The sequence below is a fragment of the Populus trichocarpa genome, chromosome 1, assembly GCF_000002775.5.
Source record: "Populus trichocarpa isolate Nisqually-1 chromosome 1, P.trichocarpa_v4.1, whole genome shotgun sequence".
Lineage (NCBI taxonomy): Eukaryota > Viridiplantae > Streptophyta > Magnoliopsida > Malpighiales > Salicaceae > Populus > Populus trichocarpa.
Genome location: NC_037285.2, coordinates 43449438 through 43470890, shown reverse-complemented (window position 1 = coordinate 43470890; position 21453 = coordinate 43449438). Strand labels below are relative to the sequence as shown.

At 33.3% G+C, this 21453-nt stretch overlaps 2 protein-coding genes across 8 annotated transcripts; one reads left to right on the top strand and one right to left on the bottom strand.

Moving 5' to 3' along the window:
* Positions 1-557: 557 nt before the first annotated feature.
* LOC18095655 (double-strand break repair protein MRE11) lies at positions 558-16429 on the top strand. Of its 5 annotated transcripts, none has more exons than XM_052454187.1 (24): positions 558-671; positions 7319-7355; positions 7620-7755; positions 8019-8176; positions 8568-8658; positions 8921-9040; positions 9123-9191; positions 9276-9367; positions 9579-9681; positions 9759-9866; positions 9958-10020; positions 10089-10160; positions 10294-10371; positions 10856-10918; positions 11015-11075; positions 12473-12555; positions 12895-13008; positions 13220-13297; positions 13749-13820; positions 13982-14247; positions 14769-14889; positions 15614-15808; positions 15892-15947; positions 16035-16180. In XM_052454187.1, the coding sequence occupies exons 2-23, from the start codon at positions 7339-7341 to the stop codon at positions 15940-15942; spliced, it is 2211 nt and encodes a 736-aa protein (XP_052310147.1). In that variant the 5' UTR covers positions 558-671; positions 7319-7338; the 3' UTR covers positions 15943-15947; positions 16035-16180. The 5 variants fall into 5 exon arrangements, with proteins under 5 accessions (XP_052310147.1, XP_052310141.1, XP_024460185.1 ...); XM_052454181.1 differs by lacking the exon at positions 558-671 and adding an exon at positions 6976-7109; XM_052454188.1 differs by lacking the exon at positions 558-671 and adding an exon at positions 7020-7159.
* On the bottom strand, positions 16364-20613 carry LOC18095654 (uncharacterized). Of its 3 annotated transcripts, none has more exons than XM_024604454.2 (7): positions 20387-20613; positions 19734-19798; positions 19600-19629; positions 18614-19487; positions 17965-18399; positions 16844-16947; positions 16364-16723 (listed from the first exon to the last, which is right to left on the bottom strand). In XM_024604454.2, exons 1-6 carry the CDS (start codon positions 20426-20428, stop codon positions 16879-16881), a joined length of 1515 nt encoding a protein of 504 aa, XP_024460222.2. In that variant the 5' UTR covers positions 20429-20613; the 3' UTR covers positions 16364-16723; positions 16844-16878. The 3 variants fall into 3 exon arrangements, with proteins under 3 accessions (XP_024460222.2, XP_052310155.1, XP_024460216.2); XM_052454195.1 differs by having other exon boundaries at positions 16364-16947; positions 17965-18111; positions 18307-18399; XM_024604448.2 differs by having other exon boundaries at positions 16364-16947.
* Positions 20614-21453: the final 840 nt, after the last annotated feature.

Sequence of the window (21453 nt, the reverse complement as noted above, 5' to 3'; positions counted from 1 at the left end):
CTAGATGACAAGTATATATAACAAGTTAAATTAAATTGACTTTTTCTTCTTCTTTTTTCTAATTGGTTTCCTTTGATTTTTTTCTTTTAATAATAGGTTGGTTGGAAATTGAACTTCATAATTTTTTTCAATTTACTTTCTATGAATTTATCATGAACTAATAACCTAGGTTGAGGGTTTGACAAGTTAACCCGGACTGACTTAGGTGGTTTTTTTTGTCATTTTGTTTTTCAATTTGATCTTTTAATATTGATTTAATTAGAAATTTATTTTAATAATTTATTTTTTATAGGGTTATCACAATTTTATAATTTAAATTATGAATTTAATAGTTTAATTCGAATCAATTTAACATATTGTTATATCAATATTTAAAAAGAAAAGTTCTCATACATGTTTTCCTATCAATATTTAATAAGATATCTATTACATATCATATTTTAAATTTGTAATTAAATAATTTTTTTTATTAAAAATTATGTTAACAATGTTTGTATATTTGTTTTTAGAAAAAATAATTATCTAAAATTAAACTAAATAGCAACCCAGAGAGAGAGAGAGAGAGAAGTGGGGGACTATTTTCTGCCCATTTCCGAGTGTCTTCCTTTCTTCTTTGAAATTCACCGCCACCGCAAAACCCTTTCTACTCCTTTCAATCCCAAAATCAAACGGTAAAAAAATGTCTCTCTGTAATGTTACAGCGTGTGCTTCCTTGCTTTTTAGCTCTTTCATTCGTGTTTGTATTTACTTGCTATTATATCCTCAGAAGTCGTGATTTGTGGAACTCTTTTTTGATAAATTTAAGTGATTTTGAGTTTCTATCTAGGATTCTAGGTACTTTTTCAATATTTAAATTTACATTACTGTTGTTTTTATTTGCTCTTTGTGTTTTTAGGTTTTTGAAGAGGAAGACTTGTCAAGGTGAATTTCTCTCTCTCTCTCTGTGTTTATTTTTTATTTTAATTTCTGATTTCAAGTTAGAAAGAAAAATAAATTAATCGCATTTCAAAAAAAGATGAAACTTGAAACCAAAGAGGCTAAAAAGTTGATTTTTTTTTCCAATCTCATTATACTGTACCGTTAGCAAGTCTTGGTAGCTGGGAATTTTTTACATTTATTTTAGAATTTTTGTTTTTGTGATTATATTGAAATGGGTTTCCCAGGGATGATGTTGCAAATACGCTTCGAATACTTGTTGCAACGGATTGTCATCTAGGGTTTATGGAGAAGGATGAGATACGGCGGCATGATTCTTTCCAGGCTTTCGAAGAGACATGCTCCATAGCTGAGCAGAAGAAGGTAATTTTGTTTGCGTGCGCCATTGATTTGCTTTTGTGATGTGCCTGCTGGTTTGAAAGTTCTTGCTATATCTTGTATATATAGATAGCAGAAGAGACGTTTGCTGATTTTCTTAAATTCTGAACAATGATCTACTTTGTGATGGCTAAGGCATTGAGAAGCATGTTCTCTTTTGACCGTGGGGCAGTAATTCTCATATTTCTATTTCCAGATAGCATGAACAAGATTCTTTAACACCGATCTCCTGTAAAAACTCTTATTTACTGGCCCACTAATCAAGTAAAATACATGCATATCTCCAAAATACAATGACATGTGTTACAAAAACATATATTTCTACACAACCCATGATTTTTAAAGGACCTACGCAGGCGGCTGGTTTGGTTCCTCTTCTTCAAGGCATCTCACACTTCCAATTAGCCTCCTCAACATGTGGAGTACCCCAGCAACTGTTTGGCATAAAAAGCTGTACAACTCCTGGAATGATTCGTATGCTATTTTCACAAATAAACAGGCCCACATCAAGGAAATGATGCAGCCCATAATTGGATAAAGAATTGCCAGGAGCAAAATTGCAGCGAAGCCACCAGCAAAGAGGCGGATGTTGCCAACATGTGTGTGATAGATTGATTCAGAAGCTCGGAGCATAACCTCAACCACCAATGCCGTGGCATATATAAATAGAGCCAGGAGGAAAATGAACATGATAAGATGGTGTGTGTCCATGGGAGACGCTTGAATTGATTGGTACTTCACTTGGATGTAATTGCTTAACGTCTTGAGGAGAAGGGCAAAGATCCCATGTTGCACAATAATGATGCTGTCATCACAACAAAATAAAATTGTTTTAGACACGCTAATATTCAACATTATATTTTTCTACGGTGCATGAGGTCAGTAAAAGTTGGGTTTTTTACCAGTAAATATTCGATATAATTTACTTTTAGAAGCTTTGTGTAGTTAATAGTGTTTCCTCTGTTTAGCCCTAAAACCTTGTTTATGGGGTAGGCTTTGACAAAGTGGCAAAGTCAATGACATTAGCCCAAAATGTAACTTTTAAAGAGGAAATTTTGACTTCGTTTCCTACACTCTGAGCAAAGGAAACAAAGACAAGATGGATCAACACTAGGTGAGAACAATGAGCTTCATAAACAACGGAAGGCTAGTTTTGTTATTGAGACTTGAACAGGAATAGATTACAGTAGAAGAAAAATTATAGTTAGTGAAGATCAATAAACGGAAAAAGGAAATTAAACTGAATGAAAAAAAGAAGAAGAAAATACTAACCTTTCTTTTTCAAAAGCAAGATTTGGGCTATTGCTGTCAGCCATTTCCTTGTTTTCCCCTCTCTATAGAGCTAATACAGTCTCTGCAGTTGGTGGGGTGGTGGGAAGGGAGCTGAATTTGGCTATGAGATGGTGCCAAGGCTCTCCTCCATATATATATATATGGTGGGCTTTCTTGGAAGCTTGGTGCTACAAGCAAAAGAAGGGCTATGGGGGTCAAAGAACGTCCCACAAGACGAAGTGGAACAAAACGAGACGTCTCAGAAAGATTATGAATTGAGGGGTTTTTTCATCGAACTTTGACTAAAACGGCAATGAAGTCTTCTCCCACGTCATCCGTTTTCGTTTTGTACGAGACGAATTGAAAGAAGACGTCTCAGAAAGATACAAATTGAGAGGCAATCATAATATTAATCCAAAATCAGACATGGGTAGAGGCAATAAAATTGTAATATTTTACTTCTCTGTTAAATTACCCGCTTGCTGCTGCAATTTTTCTATAATTTTGTAGAAGCCATTCTGGATTTTTTATTGCTATGAAGATCCTCAAATAACATCAAGATTTTGATACAGCTGATTGTGCTTGTGATTATTCTCAGTGATTTAATATAATAGCACTTGGATCTCGTTATTAAGGTTCTGACTTAATGTTTTAATTAAGTATATGTTTCCTTCATTTATAGAAGGATTTATTATAATATTATTAAATTAATACACTTTTAAGACAATATATATATATATATAGGAACATATCATTTGTAGTTCGAACATGTTGACAGGTTGTTCTAAAAATATTTATAATTACTTCAAAAAGAAAAAAAGACAGTTATATTATTCAGATATATATAATAATTTACATAGATGTCAAGTAATGGGATATGCGAATTGGATGGGCACAGTGAATTTTAAACATCAAAAGGTTATTTGAGCAATAAGATATTTCCTTTTATGCATGAAAAAAGAGAATCTTAGATCTTTATCTTACTTGTCCTCTCAATTCCTTTTTGGTGCTATAAAGTTGCTTTCACAAAAATTATAATAAAAAAAAACACTTTATTTTTTTGCTTTGTATAATGATTTTTTTAAAAAGTAGCAAAAGAACATGGTTTCAAAAGGAATTGGAAAAATAATATCATGAAATCACGACAAATTTGCTCTTATTCATAAATGCAATATTTTAAATAAATTATGCAATGAATTGTATAAATTATGATAATAGAGAGAAGAGAGGGAAAAAATATGCAGAGTCTTGCTAAAACTCCAATAAAACACCACCAATATTTTTAATAAATCTAAAAAAAAACAAATTCAATGACACCAAAAAAGTTTGTCATGTCAAATGTGATGGGGTAACTTATTTATCTTTGACTGCAAGTATGACTCATTTTATTCGTTATTTATTAGTTTCTTTGTATTATTTGATTTATATAATTGGGATTTTTTCAATAATATTAATGGTATTGTAATTAGAGTAATGGTGTCTTTGTTTTTTTTTCTCTTTCATTTCTTCTCTCTTCATTATATTTTGTGCTAGCTTATTTGAATATTTTTTGAAATTTTGTGTTTTTCAATCATCACATGCATTATTATTTCTCTAAATTTTTTTTAAGTGGTTATTTTACCAATTTGTTTTTTTAAAAAAACAAAAACATTCCAATAAGCAAAAACAATCTTATATAATCAGATTCACGTGGGATAGGGATTTCATAGGATTTTTGGGTTTTCTCTTTCATTTAACGCCAAGTTTAAGTGTTTGAAAGTGTGATAATGATTTTTTAAAAAAATATTTTTTATTTCAAAACACATTAAAATAATGAAAAAAAATTATTTTTGACATCAGCACATCAAAATAATCTGAAAACATCAAAAACATATTAATTTAAAATAAAATAAAATAAATTTAAAAATACTTTCCAATAGCAGTTTCTGCCTAAATTCGAAATCCTTAAGTTTCTTTGGCTTCATGTTTTTTCTTTGTTGATTTCTAGAATATTAGTATCCAATATTTATGCAACTATCCTTTACAGCTATTTCAATTTCATGCAACTTTGCTTCCTTTTCTTTTGCTTTCAAGATTCACAAATAAGCTTTGACTCGAATTAATAGCAACATAATATCCCATATTTAAACATTTTTCTTCGCATTCCTTTATTTACAAGACTCACACGTAATTTTAAAAAAGTATTATTAATTAATCTCTTGATAATATTTGTCTTTAAAAAACACTTTTTACATAGAGAAGGAATATCTAAAACTTACAAACTACTTAGTGAATTCCTAGCATCATGAATAAGAAGCTGATGATTTTATTTAAATTATGCAAATTATAAGTTTATAACATCTCTCCCCTTCTATAAAAATGCCACTATTTTTATAAATGAGGAGATATTTATTGAGATATGACTCCATAATATTAGAAAAATTCAAAATTATGCATAAACTATAGATTAATTAGCAAAAACTCCTAGTTAATAATTTGCTTTTCATTTCTTATTATCTAAGTGTGTATTTAGTAATGCATTACAAGGTGTTTTTAAAAGTTTTTTAATTGAAAATGTATTAAAATATTGTCTTTTGATTTTTTTTTATATTAGTCCATCAAAATCATAAAAAAAAACACCTAAAAATATCAGTTTAATACTTAAAAAAATTTTAAAAATACTTTGAAGAACAAATTGAACCACATTAACAAATATACCCTAAATCCATAGCATATAATTAAAAGCACTATAAATATAATAAAGTTGAAGCGACAAAACAACCCAAATATTCCATTTATTTCAAAAAATGAATTGCAGGGTATCGTTATCAATATAAAAGAATTCAGGTATAAAATAATATTAATATAATATTAGAAGGTATAACACCGGCAAAATATTATTTATTGGAATAATATTTTATTTTTTAAATTTAATTATTTAACAACCCAATCTTTTTTATTTAGTTTTTTTTTTAATTCCACTATCCAGTATTACATTGTTTTGAAAATTATACTTCATAATTTTTTTTCTTTATGTTGAGTCATATAATGATCTTATAAATTTAAATTTTTCTTCTTCTTGATTTCAACTTTTAATCTTAGATATGTTAGAAGTGGAGTTTCATGGTTTTTGTTTTATGAATTTATCTAGATCATATGACGTAGGTTGCGAGTTTAACAAGTAAACCTGAGTTGACTTGTGTCATTTTTTTTTCTTTCTAATTGATTTTTTTATTTTATATTTCAATATTGAGTTGGTTGAAAATTGAATTTTATAATTTTTTTCAATTTATTTTTATGGAATTATATAAATTTCATTACTCAGGTCGTGAGTTTGACAAGTTGACTATGTTTAATTTTTTTAGGTTTCTTTTTAACTTGAATATTTTTTAATTATTGTTTGTATTTTTTTTAATTTTCTTTCAATAGAGTTATCCCGATATCATGGCCGAGTTGTGTGTTCAATTTTTTTGGGTTTCTTTTTAACTTGAATATTTTTTAATTGTTGTTCATATATATTTTTTTAATTTTCTTTTCATGGAGCTATACTGATATCATAATCGGGTCGTGCGTTTGACAGATTAACCTTAACTCACTCAATTTATTTATTATTTTTTAACTGAATCTATTTTTTTTTTCAATTTCACCCTACAACAACCAATCTTTTTTTTTTAATTTTATTTTTCAATATGAGGTTATTTGAGAATTGAGCTGCGTAATTTTCTTCAATTTGCTTTTTGTAGAGTTATCCCATTCTCATGAATTTATTTTTTTCTCAATTTCAATATTTAATATTAGATTTGTTGGAAATGAAGTTTCATAATTTTTTTAATTTGTTTTTAATAAAGTTATCGTAGCGATAAGTATAATAAGTTAGCGTGGAATGACTTAGTTTTGTTTTCTTCTTTTTTTTTAATTGGTTTTTTTTAATTTCATCTTTTAATATTAAGTTGTCTGGAATTTGAGCCTTAAAATTTTTTCAATTTATTTTTTATGAATTTATCATGATCTCATAACTTAGATTAAGAGTTTGATAAATTAACCCAAGCTGACTCGGGTAGTTTTTTTTGTTATTTTTTTTCAATTTCATCATTTAATATTGGATTAATTAGGAATTAATTTTAATTTATTTTTTAAAGGATTATGAAGACTTCATAATTCAGATTATAGATTTGATAGAATAACTCGAGTTAATATAACATATTATTATATTAATATTTTTTTTTAAAAGTACTCATACATGTTTTCGTATTAATATTTCACTCAATACATGTCATAATTTAAATTTATAATTAAATACTTTTTTTATTAAAAATTATGTTCATAATGTTTGAATATCTTTTTTTTAAGAAAAAATAATTATCTAAAAATTAAACTAAATAGCAACCCAGTAAAAATAAAAATAAAAATAAAAATAAAAAAAGAAAGGGAGAGAGGAAAGTGGGGGACTGTTTTCTGCCCATTTCTGAGTGTCTTCCTTTCTTCTTTGAAATTCCCCGCCACCGCAAAACCCTTTCTACTCCTTTCAATCCCAAAATCAAACGGTAAAAAATGTCTCTCTGTAATGTTTTTCTTTTCTCGGCAACCAAACAGCGTGTTTGTATTTACTTGCTATTATATCTTCAGAAGTCCTGATTTGTGGAACTTTTTTTTGATAAATTTAAGTGATTTTGAGTTTCTATCTAGGATCTTAGGTATTTTTTTATTTTAAATTTACATTACTGTTGTTTTTATTTGCTCTTTGTGTTTTTAGGTTTTTGAAGAGGAAGGACCATGGGAGACTTGTCAAGGTGAATTTCTCTCTCTCTCTCTGTTTATTTTTTAATTTAATATTTAATATCTGATTTCAAGTTAGAGAGAAAAATAAATTAATCGCATTTAAAAAAAGATGAAATTTTAAACCAAAGAGGCGTAGATTGGCTAAAATTTTTGATTTATTATTATTTTTTCCAATCTCATTATACTGTACTGTTAGCAAGTCTTGGTAGCTGGGAATTTTTTACATTTATTTTAGAATTTTTATTTTTGTGATTATATTGAAATGGGTTTCCCAGAGATGATGATGCAAGTACGCTTCGAATACTTGTTGCAACGGATTGTCATCTAGGGTATATGGAGAAGGATGAGGTACGGCGGCATGATTCTTTCCAGGCTTTCGAAGAGACATGCTCCATAGCTGAGCAGAAGAAGGTAATTCTGTTTGTGTGCTCTATTGATTTGCTTTTGTAATGTGCCTGCTGGTTTGAAAGTTGTTGCTATATCTTGTATATATAGCAGAAGAGCCGTATGCTGATTTTCTTAAATTCTGAGCAATGATCTACTTTGTGAATGGCTAAGGCATAGAGAAGCATGTTCTCTTTTGACCGAGGGGCAGTAATTCTCATATTCAATCATACATCAAACTTCTTGCTAATAGTATCGAGGTTTACTGCGTGACTTCTATTTGGTAACAGGTGGACTTCTTACTCCTTGGCGGTGATCTGTTTCATGAGAATAAGCCCTCAAGGTCGACATTAGTTAAGGCCATTGAGATTCTTCGCCGTCATTGCCTCAATGATCAACCAGTTCAGTTCCAAGTTGTTAGTGACCAGACTGTAAATTTTGCAAACGTGTAAGAATTTAATCCACTGGTATTTCATTTCTTTTCTTTGGCTGGAAAATGTTTTTCTGCTTCCAATTCATTTTGAAAGAGAGCTAATGACTTCATGTATAAGTTGACCTCTGGATTCTTATCCATGTTGTCACCATGACTTAGTTCATTATTCTAATAAGTTGAGTAAATGTAAAGCCGGACTGTATTTTTAGGATATCCATATTATGATTTTGTGTTTTTTTTTATGTTGTAACATTTTTTGTTTTTCATTTATATGTTCAATGATATAAACACTATTCAGGCTATATGTATGGAGACACAAACACACTTGATTCTTTGCAGAAAAATCAAGGTGCAACTCTTCAAATATACTTGGTAGTGCTTAACAACCTTCATTGTATTGTATCAGATTTGGCCATGTAAATTATGAAGATCCACACTTCAATGTTGGCTTGCCAGTGTTCAGTATTCATGGAAATCATGATGATCCTGCTGGAGTGGTATGAATTTATGGTAACATGGTTTTCCTAAGTAAATTTAGAGTGCAGATAACTATTTCTGCTTGTGTTCACTTTTAAGTGGCGCACAAGGATCTGCTGGCTTTTTTATTCAATGCTAATTTAAGATGACAATTTTTCGCTGTCTGTTCTGGCAATGGAAATAAACTTCTTTAAACAAATTTGATGCATTTATTCAACCATATATTTCAACTGCTCTTAAGCACAACACATCTTGTGCTCCTTACTTTCGTCATTGGTGCAGGACAACTTATCTGCAGTAGATATCCTTTCAGCATGCAATCTAGTGAACTATTTTGGAAAAATGGCACTTGAGGGTTCTGGAGTGGGTCAGATCACACTTTACCCCATCCTTGTCAGGAAGGTATGTTAGTGGATAAATTTAGCAGGATGCGTGGGGTATTTTAAATACTTTAGAAATGACCTGTAGTTAATTTGATTTGCAGGGTTCAACAGCTGTGGCTCTTTATGGTCTTGGGAACATTCGGGATGAACGGCTTAATAGAATGTTTCAGGTATTTAGTATGAAACTTTTTCTGCTGTTTAATTTCTGATTTGAGGCACTCACCTATCTGTTTGGTTTGTCTTTAATTTCTCAGACACCACATGCTGTGCAGTGGATGAGACCTGAAGCCCAAGAAGGCTGTCTAGTGTCAGACTGGTTCAACATGCTGGTACTTCATCAGAACAGGTTGTGTGTGAGTGAAACCGTATTAGTGTGTATGAGTGTGTGAAAGTGTCTGTTTTTGCCTGCTTTTCTTGAAAAGGAAATGTCTAGGTTTGTCTTTGAAATTTTACCTAACCTGGACATTTTGACATTCACATTGTCTGTTAGAATTATTAAAATTGTATCTTGTATTGTAATTTTTTTTTTATTCTGAATCTTCTACTGTGGTCTGCAGAGTGAAAACAAACCCAAAAAATGCTATAAATGAACATTTTCTACCAAGGTTCCTGGACTTTATAGTGTGGGGTCATGAACATGAATGCCTTGTTGATCCACAGGTGCCACTAGCATTTTTTTTTCAACTATCTTTTTTGTCTGCATCTCACTGAATTGAAGATGGGTTTTGATTTAAAAGGAAGTTCCAGGGATGGGTTTTCACATAACGCAACCAGGTTCATCAGTTGCAACATCACTGATTGATGGAGAGTCAAAGCCGAAGCATGTGCTGCTTCTAGAAATTAAGGTAGCCTATAGGAAAACCTTGGAGAAAACATCCTTTTAATAGTTGTGGTACCTTTGTTTTACAGTGTTTTCTTGATGTGTTTGCCTTGTAGGGAAATCAATATCGCCCAACCAAGATACCTTTGACTTCTGTGAGGCCTTTTGAATATAAAGAGGTAACCTAATGACTTTCTTACTTCATATGCGAAAGAACTTTACTAACTTGCTTAGGTTCATCATGCAGATTGTATTAAAGGATGAATCTGACATTGATCCCAATGATCAGAATTCAATTCTTGAACATTTAGACACAGTGGTAAGTCCTGTTTCCTACAATTGGCAAGGACAATTTTGGATATTTTAGGTTACCAATGCCATCTTACCACTTTATCATAGACTTCATTGGTGCAGTGCATTTGCTAACTGTATCATCATAACTTCTTCTGTAGGTCAGAAATCTGATAGAGAAATCTAGCAAAAAGGCTGTTAGCAGATCAGAGCTCAAGCTTCCCTTAGTTCGGATTAAGGTAACATCTGCCTATACTTACAGATGATACTATTTATTATATGTCATTCTCATCATCATCTATGGGGCCCTGCTCTTGAGTCTTCATATTACCATATATTAAACAAAAAACTTAAAAAGTGTTCTTAATATTTCAACAAATCACACTCATCATTATTAGGGACAGGGTACATTCCGCCATATTCGAAGCCATAATTTCTTGTTCAACTCAAATAACTTTTCAGAACTTTATTCTGGCCTTACAATCAAATTATTTTGACTCATATTGCAATGCTTCTGGCTTTGAAGAGGTTAAAAAGCATTTGGTGCTTCTTTTACCAATCAAATTAGGGAATTTGCAACTTCACATAGATTGCATGTCTCAGATAAGCAGAGGCTAATGGCACCTAAGCCTTCTAGTAGGGATGACAAAAGGTGTCAATAATGGATACTTTACTCTTGGACAATTCTAATCGATCTGCTGACTGATCTGGTTAATTTGACAGGTAGATTACTCTGGATTTATGACAATAAATCCTCAAAGATTTGGACAGAAGTATGTGGGAAAGGTATTCTGCCCAATACTCCTCTCATTCAGGGAGTTAAGCTCACTTTATTTTGAGTACATCCGAGCATTGATCCTTAATTTCTTGAACTTTTTTCAGGTTGCAAATCCTCAAGACATACTTATTTTCTCGAAGGCTTCTAAGAAGGGACGGAATGAAGGTATTTTGAAACCTCAAATCGATGTTGTTTGCCTTCTTTGTATTGATAGTCTGATTATTTGTATATTCTACTATATGTGTGCAAAATTAAGCCTCATTGCAAGTGGATCTGCACATGTGTAATTGCATGCCTGTTAGTTATGGTTTTATTTTGAATCCCAATGAGTACTGCATGTATGAGATCTGGGGAGGTCTAATGGATGAAGTGTGGACCTTGGTCAAAAGATTGTTCAATATCTTTTGAAATATTGAAAATAAATATTGAAAAATTCTTTTTTATACACTTCTATAATATAATAATACTTTTACAATTTTTTCCAATAAAAAAAACAATTGTATCACATTACTGCTGCAAATACTGAAAAAAAAAATTTGAACTACATCTATAATGTGCAATTTTTCAATTCTAAATTTAAATTCTTATGACTCTGCCCTAACACTTGAAACAAAACATTCAACAACACATTCCTAAGCAGGAAATTTGAAATGCATAGTATGAAGTGATGAGCTCCACACATTCCTGTACACTCAAAAGATTAAACAATGCATATCTATGGAGGGAATTTAGAACACAAATATTTTTCTTCAAGGGATGAATGTTATATGTGCTACCATGGTGATGGAGGACCTGTTAGGGATTTTCATATTTTTATCTTAGAAAGAAAATGGTATATGTGCCTTTCTCTCTCTATATATATATTGCTTGATTCCTCTTCCCCATCTCCACCTTCATCCTCTCTCTCTCCCCACTCTTTTCTTATCTCTTCCCTGTTCAGCATTACATGGGGCCTGAGTTGTTTGAGCTTCAGGTATTTTCCAGTTGAACTTGGTCAACCTGAAGTTCATCTTTTAACAATTGCCTTTATGTTGTGGCTTGATTCATAACTTCTTCTTTTTTCTTTTCATTTCTTTTCTTTTTTCTTTTTTCTTTTTTAAATAAGTTTTGCAACCTTCTAGTGTAATAAAGCAGTATAGTTGCTTAAAGGAACTAACATCGCTTTGAAGTGAAGCTCAAACCATGGTTTATCATATCAAGTACTTTAAACTATATGCTTGCAAGGAACCTTCAAGTTGGTCTTTGCACTGCCTGTGGCCTTGCAGCTTGGGTTGCTTAGTATGGTTCTGGTACTGTAGTTGTTGAACTTTGAAATTGAAACATGTTGGAGTTCTTGTTGCTATTGAAATTTTTGTATGATTTCTTTCTTTAAGTATTTCTTATCGGAAAATGTCCATATTTCATGCCATGGAACCAACATGTTTTGAAAATAATATCAAGGATTTGTCTTGTACTTCTTTCCCACCTTTTTAAGAAATAAAAAGTTCAGTTTCATTGTAGTAATTGCGTTAATTTATTGCTGTGTATTTAAGCAACACTATATTGTTTTTCTTGAATTGCAGCTAAATTCGATGATACTGAACGCCTTCGCCCAGAAGAATTAAATCAACAAAACATAGAGGCTTTAGTTGCTGAAAATAATCTGGTACTTGCTCATCATGTCCTCTATTTCTTCATTACTTCACCTGGTAACTCTTGTTTGAATATTAAACATCATAATAGAATGGAGTTCCTGTATATCATCTACAGGATCCAAATATCTTGTAATGCTTTAATATTCCAGTTCTAGAGGATGACTTTAGTGGGTTCCATAGATGAGAGATCTCTATGCAACATATAATTCTCTTTTCAACCTTCTATTAAATTGAACTACATAAAATCCTGGAATCAAGTTAGAAATAGCTTAGAATCAGTCGCATGGTGCATTTTTTTTCTTTAATCAATTTTGAGTCTTGATTCTGTGTGATAATTTCTGTTCTTGCAGAAAATGGAGATTCTTCCGGTCAATGATTTGGATGTTGCATTGCACAATTTTGTTAGTAAAGATGATAAGATGGCATTCTATGCTTGCGTGCAATATAATCTTCAAGAAACACGTGTAAGTATGCCATACTATATTCCCAATTTGAAGTAATTCATGGAATATCTACTGGATCACTTCTGAATCACTGCATTTATGCTGTCAAAGTCTATATGGATAATTTCTTGTGGACTACTAGTGGTTCTCCTTTGAGTTATTTGTGTGGACCATTGTGTCGGGACATTATATTTCTTGCTGATGCTTTTGATTTATTAACTTGCTTCCACAGAGCAAAATTGCAAAAGATTCAGATACCATGAAGTTTGAAGATGAAGATCTAATTCTTAAAGTTGGAGAATGCTTGGAGGCAAGAATTTTATGTTCTTATTATTCATAATTTTAATTGCCATGAAGGCTAACTAACGTCCAATTATCCCTGGGACTCAGTTCTTTTTCCAAAGCATGATATACAGGTGGTTGCATTTTTCGAAGCAGTTAGCAGCCACTTATTCAGTCCTTGAGGCTTTGACAGTTGCTCAATTTGATCTTATTTGTTGTGGAAACTTTTAATTTTCACATCTGTTAGTGTGTCTATTCAGTAGGTATCTTTTTCTTCATTTATGTATGTGTGCATTATTTACTATTGGTGCCTCAGCATTATGCTTTTGGGGTGGTTAAACCAACAAACAATGAGCTCCAAATGACTCATTCAGAAGCTCTCCTCAAAGCTCATGCTGAGCCTTTATTTTACCTAGTAAAATCAGTTATATACCAAGCCAGGAATATTTTTTTTGATGATACTATAATATTTGTTGCAGGAACGCGTCAAGGAAAGGTCTGTACACTCCACTGATGCTGCACAATTCACATCCGGTGCACAGTCCATGGAGGTACTTCATGCTTATTTTCCATTTTTGTAAGCGAAATGGGTTTTTCCAAGTTCATTGCAATAACATTAGTAATTCCCAATATTTTCTCTTATTAAAAACTCATTGTACCAGCTAAAAGAAATTGTCTGAGCCTCTGCTCTCTCTCTCTCTCTCTCTCTCAGGATTTCAGAAGTACAAGTGCTGGAGTTGGAAGTGCTGTTTCATTTAGTGATGAGGAAGATGCAGCACAGATATCTGGCTCCACATCCACCACTAGAGGCCGAAAAGGGTCAAGAGTAGGTTCTAGGTCATCACATGATGTGTCAGAAACTGGTAAAGGCAAAACTTCTGCAAGAGGAAGGGGAAGGGGAAGGGGTAGGGGAAGAGGCTCAAGTAACTTAAAGCAGACAACTCTTGATGCAACTCTAGGGTTTCGCCAGTCTCAGAGGTTCATGCTTTTGTTCCTGATTTCTCTTATTTTATGTCTGATTATGTAGAAAGGGATGGAATTTATAGGAATTTATAGTACCATGCCAATTATGTTTGAAGGGGATGGGATTTATCTAAATGACAGCTTTAAGTGGACTAAGCATCAACAATCTCAAGAAAAGAAATAAGGAAATTAAATCATAGCCTGCATCATCTATCAAACCAGAGTTTTATTTAAATTCCAACTATGGCAAAACCAGGGAAATCTGGAGGCTCTGATCACTCACAGAAAAATACGAGTTAAAGAGAAGCTGCCTTATCTTCATTGTGTACGAAATTTGTGAAAAAGTGCGTTAAACAGTTTTAAGGATCTCTGTTAAACAATACTCATGTATCATTACTACCCTAATTTTCATTTGCTCACTTTTGTTCAAAGCCTTTGAGGGGGTACCTCACTAAATTCTGGGCAGTTCTTTTGGTCAAAAAGGGCATGCTGACTTTTCATATCATTGGCCATACTTCAAATTTTTGGCGTTGCAGGTCTGCATCAGTTTCTGCAACAGCAGCAGTTAGAAGTATTGCTGTTGAGGATGAAAATGTTGATTCGGCTTCAAGTGAAGATTCAAAAAAACTTGGAATGAATGAGGTTGCTGATAGCTCGGTATGGCCAGCTAGCTGCTATTATTTGTTTTTTCATTTCTTAACTCTTTTAAATATAAGTTTTCATGATATCACCTTGATTGGTGTAAAAAAAAAATTGTGCCATAATCTTATACCTTCACTCAGAATAAATTGAAAGAAACAGAACTAGGGATTCCGCTAGCAACAGAAGGAACCATCCATCAATTACAGCAATCTTGAATTTATCTTCAGGAAACTAGTTACAAGCCATTGACATGCTCACACATGTACCTGTTTTGCTGTACCTCAATTTACTAATGGATTTTGCAAGGTGGGGCCATGTTTTGTTTAAGCTTATCATGTGGGTGATTGTCTATATTAGCACACAGCCTCAGTTCATTTTGCTTCAACCTAACCAAGTTAACATAATATTGGATGGAACAAAATATTTTCTTGGAGACCAGGTTGCAAGACATTGCCTCTTTCCTATAAATAAGAGTCTCACGTGTGGTCGAACTTAATATTCCGGAAGTAAAATGTAGATTTTTTAAAAGCGAATCTAAAGCTTAAATTCTGAGGTTCAATTTCGATAATTTTGTTATATCTGAGTACTTTTGACTTTTGAAGCTCTTGATTAACTGAGAATCAGGCACATATATCAAGATGAATCTCCTGTTGCTCGGTTAATGTGATAGATTCTAATGCATGTGCCAAAAATGGATTGAATCAAATATACATGTAACTGGATTTGGTCTGTTGTGCAGAACGATGATGAGAGCATCCAAGGCAAAGGCAAAGGACGCAAAAGAGCTGCTGCAAGGGGAAGAGGAAGAGGTGCTACACCATCAAAGCGGGGAAGAAAATCTGAAAATTCTGCCCTTCAAAGGATGCTCATGAACAAGGATGATGACGACGACGATGACGACGTGACAAAGAGATTAAATAAGTCTCAACCTCGGGTTGGTGACTTTCAGATTCTTTCTCTTAGGGGAATTTTATTTGTGCATATTAACTAATACCACATAATTGGTCAATCTCACAGTTTGCCAGATGGCGAAGCTTAGAAATCTCTGCTCCACGGGTTATTTTATGACTACCGTACAAATTTGCAATTTATACTTGAACTTCAAGGTATTAACATTTTTTAGCTCTACTTGAACCTGATAAGTACCCCCTTTTTTGTAGGTAACAAGGAATTATGGTGCTTTAAGAAGGTAAGAGCAGCTGAGGTCTCGCACTCCTATGCTAGATACTGGTGGAGCAGATGGTTTGCTATGATCACGCCGACCCATTCTGGTGTGGATCCTTGTTTGAAGAATTGCTGATGACCCATGTGCTCTGTAATGGAAATGAAGAGAAAAAACTAATCCGGCAGTATTTTCTAATACCGGCAAACCACAGAACTAATGATGCTGATGCATACTGGAGTGCTAGTTGCCGTATGCTTGCCTTTTTCCAGATAAGTGGATGCCTGCTGTGGTTTTGTACAAATTTGAGCTTGTAAAGAACATGACTAATGTGAAGCAGCTTTGAGATCTTTTCATTACATAATCAAGTGGGGTCTTGTTCCTCTTACGCAAGTAAGTTACAATCCAGATAAATATACAAGAGTTAATTGCAAGGTTACTGTTAAGACAGCCTGCTGGAATTAAAAAAAAAATGAAAGCTGCTTGAAAACTGACGGTGGCCATATAAAATATGACTCGCCAACAGAATGGCTTGACAGCTTATTTATCATCTGCTTAGCCGGTTAAAAAGGGCACAAGGCCCTAAACAATCCATTTGATAAAAGTCAACTTGGTGGACGTGGGAAGAGTGTCAGCTATTTCGTATATGCTCAAATAGCAAGGCCTGAGTGAAAAAAACCATGGCACCTGTACGAAAGAAAGCCAAGCATGGCCAGCCAAAAAAAAAAGGCCCCTGAATATGGTAAGTTTGACATGGAAGCAACAGAATTGGGATGAAATTTCACGTTTCTCTGATAGAGAAATTACGTTTACAGTATATGTACTGTCCAGCAATGCTTTGTTTATCGGAGGTGTCTCCTCTGAGTCAAATTTGCTGAATGCCTCCCCTCGGTTGGACTGCTGGTTTTTCCCTGCTCAAAAGTTTGTTGAAAAATCAGATTGTGTGAAGCTATGGCATATAAATTCACAAGAGAGCGAAATAATGACACTCAATTTGTATTCCACCAGAAACATCATAAGAGAGATGTTGCATCGGTTCTTTGTTGAAGATAATCCCATCTTCAGACTGAGAGACGCACTTACCACATGAACAAAAGAACTGTAGGTTACTAAAAGCAAAACCACACCAACGATATTCCATCATAACAACACATCAGACCTCTGCATGCAAGTCCAATAAAGAAATCCTCCCTAGGAAATAAATTCCGTCAACAACCTCGAAAGCAAACAATTGGAGTTTTTTATCAAATGAGTAAATTTTGATTTTCAACTGTTACCACGTTCACGAACAACTTATGGAGCTGCCAACCTCAAGTACTATTGCGTTCTTATGAAAGGTCAAGTGGGGTTAGAGGAGGAAAAGGAATAAAAGAATGGTGCTCATTCTCATTCCTGCCTTTGCAAGCTAAAATTCCCAATTTTAATTTGCTTGCAACATGAGGATTGGCGAGGACAGGAGCAATAAAGAAAAACTTTCACATCTTACACATTTATCAGTCCAAACCCAGCAAGCGATTCAGAATTTCATATTCTTCCCTACTTGTGTTTGTAATCCAAAGACATCTTTAGAAAGAAACAAATGTCTTCCACTAGAACGCATTACACTGCTCCCACAGGGTAGAAGTAAAAAAGGCTTGTACAAATAAATCAAGATGCTTTATAACAGTAGGCTCTTGTTAAATTTCTCATTACCAAAATTTAGTTATCCATTTCAGACTTCTTCTAATGAGCTGTGTAATATTTAACTTTCAAATAAAGAAGAAGAAGAAGAAATGTTAAGTTTCATTCAATTTCCGCATGCATGATTTTATCCTTATGAAATGGTAAAGAAACTCACATGTCCATAGATGACTACGCAATTTTCAGGAAAAAAGAAGCGAACAAAATCGAAGTTGAGGACAGAAAATTGATGATCGACAATTTTGTACCTTTTGTCTAACCAACACTGTTTTGTCACCCTTTCGTGGCACATCCAGTTTAGTCCCTCTGCTGCTGCAATTCAAGCTCAAGGAAGCTTTTCCTGTCACGTTTTCTTTTCCAGGGCCAACCAATTTGCTGATCCCGCCGACTCTCACCTTCTCCTTAGCTTTTGCAGTACCAGGTAATGGGTGCAGTTCATTACCTCTATGGTCTACCAACACTGTTTTGTCACCCTTTTGTGGCACATTCAGTTTAGTCCCTCTGCTGCTGCAATTCAAGCTCAAGGAAGCTTTTCCTGTCACGTTTTCTTTTCCAGGGCCAACCAATTTGTTGATCCCGCCGACTCTCACCTTCTCCTTAGCTTTTGCGGTACCAGGTAATGGGTGTAGTTCATTACCTCTATGGTCTGCCAACGCTTTTACACGAAGGGTCTGGTTCTGGACCTGCAAAGTTTAACAATTTCAACTTGTTCCCATCTTTATGATAAGTCATTTATTAAAAATTCTATAATAAATGTCACTCATCTTGGCAACCTATTACTGTCATTAAAATAGAATGCAATAAGTTATTTTACATGTAATTTATCAAAGAGCCAAAAGTTTCTGGGCTTAAAAAAATTTAATAACACATATCTCTTGAATTTGTACAGATTCTAACCTTTGATTTCAGAGCTTCTAGGGAAGCTGACTTTGCAACATTACTTATACCTCCCTTTCTAGAATTAAAGACCTTCTCCTTAACTCGAACATCAGAAGCCCTGGACATGTCAGAATCTTTTGTTTTCTTCCTCGCTGCTTCAGTCATCCTTGCCACATTTCTGCTATCTGGAGTTTGTTCTTTGAACGCAAGTGTTGAGCTCTTAGCATCGTAACCAGGGTTTGACGATGATCCCCAACTAGATTTGCTGGATGAAGATTTGCGATCTCTTAATTGCTTATTCTCATCATTAATCTCCACCCTTGATGCTTTTCTTGTAACAAAGCTTTTCCTGAGACCATTCCTGACAGCTGACAAAAGCCCACTTGCGTGATCAAATCCTCGACTTGATACTTCTAGGTTCCTTTGCTTTGCTTGATGATCTCTCTCAGATGTAACAGTACTTGTATTGCTTTCAGCTGCCTTAACCACCAGAGAATTCAAACTACTTTCTGTACCACCTTGACCAGATTTGGCTTCTAAATCAGTTTCCTTAGCATTTCGAGTGAAGCTCTTCCCAGAAACCACACTTGCTTTTGACCTAGAAGTTCCTTTAGAATTTACTAAGCTTAGTTTGGGTTTTATTTTGTCATTGGGTTCTGAATTCACCCTCGAAGACTTACTTAACACCTTAACTGGATGCTGCTTATTCATTGAAATATCGTGACCACCTCCTCCCCATTTCTTGCTTGCATAATGTTTGCCCCTTGATCTTGAGACAGAGGATGGAATATTCGGGGAAAATGATCCCTTACACTCAAAATCTGAAGATGTACTCTTCTCACCAGAATAAGCAAACGCAGCTTTTAACTGGCCAGAAGAACATTGGTGGAACCTGTATTGATTTAGTTGTTAATAAATTTCACTATTTTAGATTTTCACCAACAAAAATTCCACCGCTAAATATGGAAAATAGAAATATAACCAAGGAGGATAAAGATGCTTACGGATGGCTAGTTCTAAACCACTCATCATCTCTGCAATGTGGAAAAGAAACGTATCAGTATCACAAATGCAGAATTTCGCTTACCATGGAATTCTAGTAGCAGTTCATAACATAAAGAGGAAGTGATGAACTAACACATCTTGGTAGTTAGACTTTGCTTCTACCAAAAAATCCACCCAAATTGGTGCTTCAATTTCTTCCTGTACATCAACAACCAGAGCGTAATCAACAACGTGTAATAAATGAATGCGTGAAAATCCAGATAAAATATAAAGGCCACCATTAGCAAACAAAAGGCAATGTGATTGAAAAAAAAAATGATATCAACTGAGCCTAAAGTTTTGGAAATAAGACATCTAATATGCTCAAATCATTTCAGGAATATTAACTAAGTCCAAAATCAACATTGTATATCATGACATAATGCCACAACAAATCTAAAAATTTTTGAAAAAATCCAATCAATAATCAAAATAGGACCCCAAGATTAAAAATATACTAGAAATAAAACATCTCCTGCCCGAAACATGTTAAATACCTATCAGAGATACTACCAAGACACCAAATTCAAGATAAAGAACCTCGAAATTTCAATCAAAACCTGTTAGATAACCCCTCCTAAACTACACACATGACCCTGATAAAACATGTGACAAAAACAAGCGAAAAGAAAAAAACATTTCACAATGCAACAAAAATCAGGTACCCATTCAAAGATACAGAAAAAACCACAAACCCCATTAGAATCCTTTTTTTTTTTTAAAAAAAAAAGGAAGTACGAGAGTTACCAGAAATGCCCAGTGATCTCTAGCCTTATTAATAGGATCCATTTTATGGTTTCTTTCGTAAGTGATGAAGAAGAACCCTTCAACAACAAAAAATCACACTGTTCGTGTTTCTTGATTGAATTGTTGTAAAGAACCCAAATTTTCCATTCTAATCTAATGGGTTTTGTTTGTTCTCTTGGCTCCTCCGCTTCTCTCCTGTTTTTTTTTTTAACAAAAATCCCATTGTGGAGACTGCTATTACACGTGACGTTACAAGTGTCTTAGATCTCTGCTTGAGTGAGTTAAGGACGTCGGATTGATTTACGAGTTAGTGGACTATGTGGAGCCCACAAATTTTGACGGTTGAGATCTTTTGATGGGAGGGTTGAAATGTTAATAAAATGGTATGGTTTTTATGGAAATATGGGGCAGGTAATTCGACCGTTGGGAAATTTTGAAATATTGAAATGATGGAACGAGAGCGGGTGAAGGCTACAGTCACGGCGTGGTTCATTTTCTTACATGAAGGACAAATTATATTTCGGAAGGAAGGGAGACCTCGATAGAAGGAATTAAGAAAGAATTCTTTTAAGCTATTTGCAATATTTTTCTTCCACTTTTCTCCAATGTTTCTGGATTTTTTTTACTCAGTAATTTAAAAGTTTTTACAAAATAATACTATTAATTTTTTTTAATTAAATAACATATTTTTTTTCTTGTTGTATTTTAAAAATATGAAACACCTGAAAAACATATAAAAACTCAACAACCTTTTTTCTTTTCAAACTTATGCTCTTAATTTTTATTTTTTTAAACAGTTCTTATTTTTTAAAACAAACTCATAGAACATTTGTTTTTTTGTGATTTTGTTTAAAAAAATAAGAACTGAGAACCTTTAAACACTCAAAAATCAAACTCATTCTAGTCTCCAAGCATTCTTGGATGTTTTTTTCTTCAAAATCATTAACTAAATTAAATATCAGATTAACATAATAAATAATAAATCTCATTAGAATTATTTTTTTTGTTAGATTTAAATACAAGAAAATTTGTTGCTAGAATTCTCTTGAGATGACTACTAGAATTTA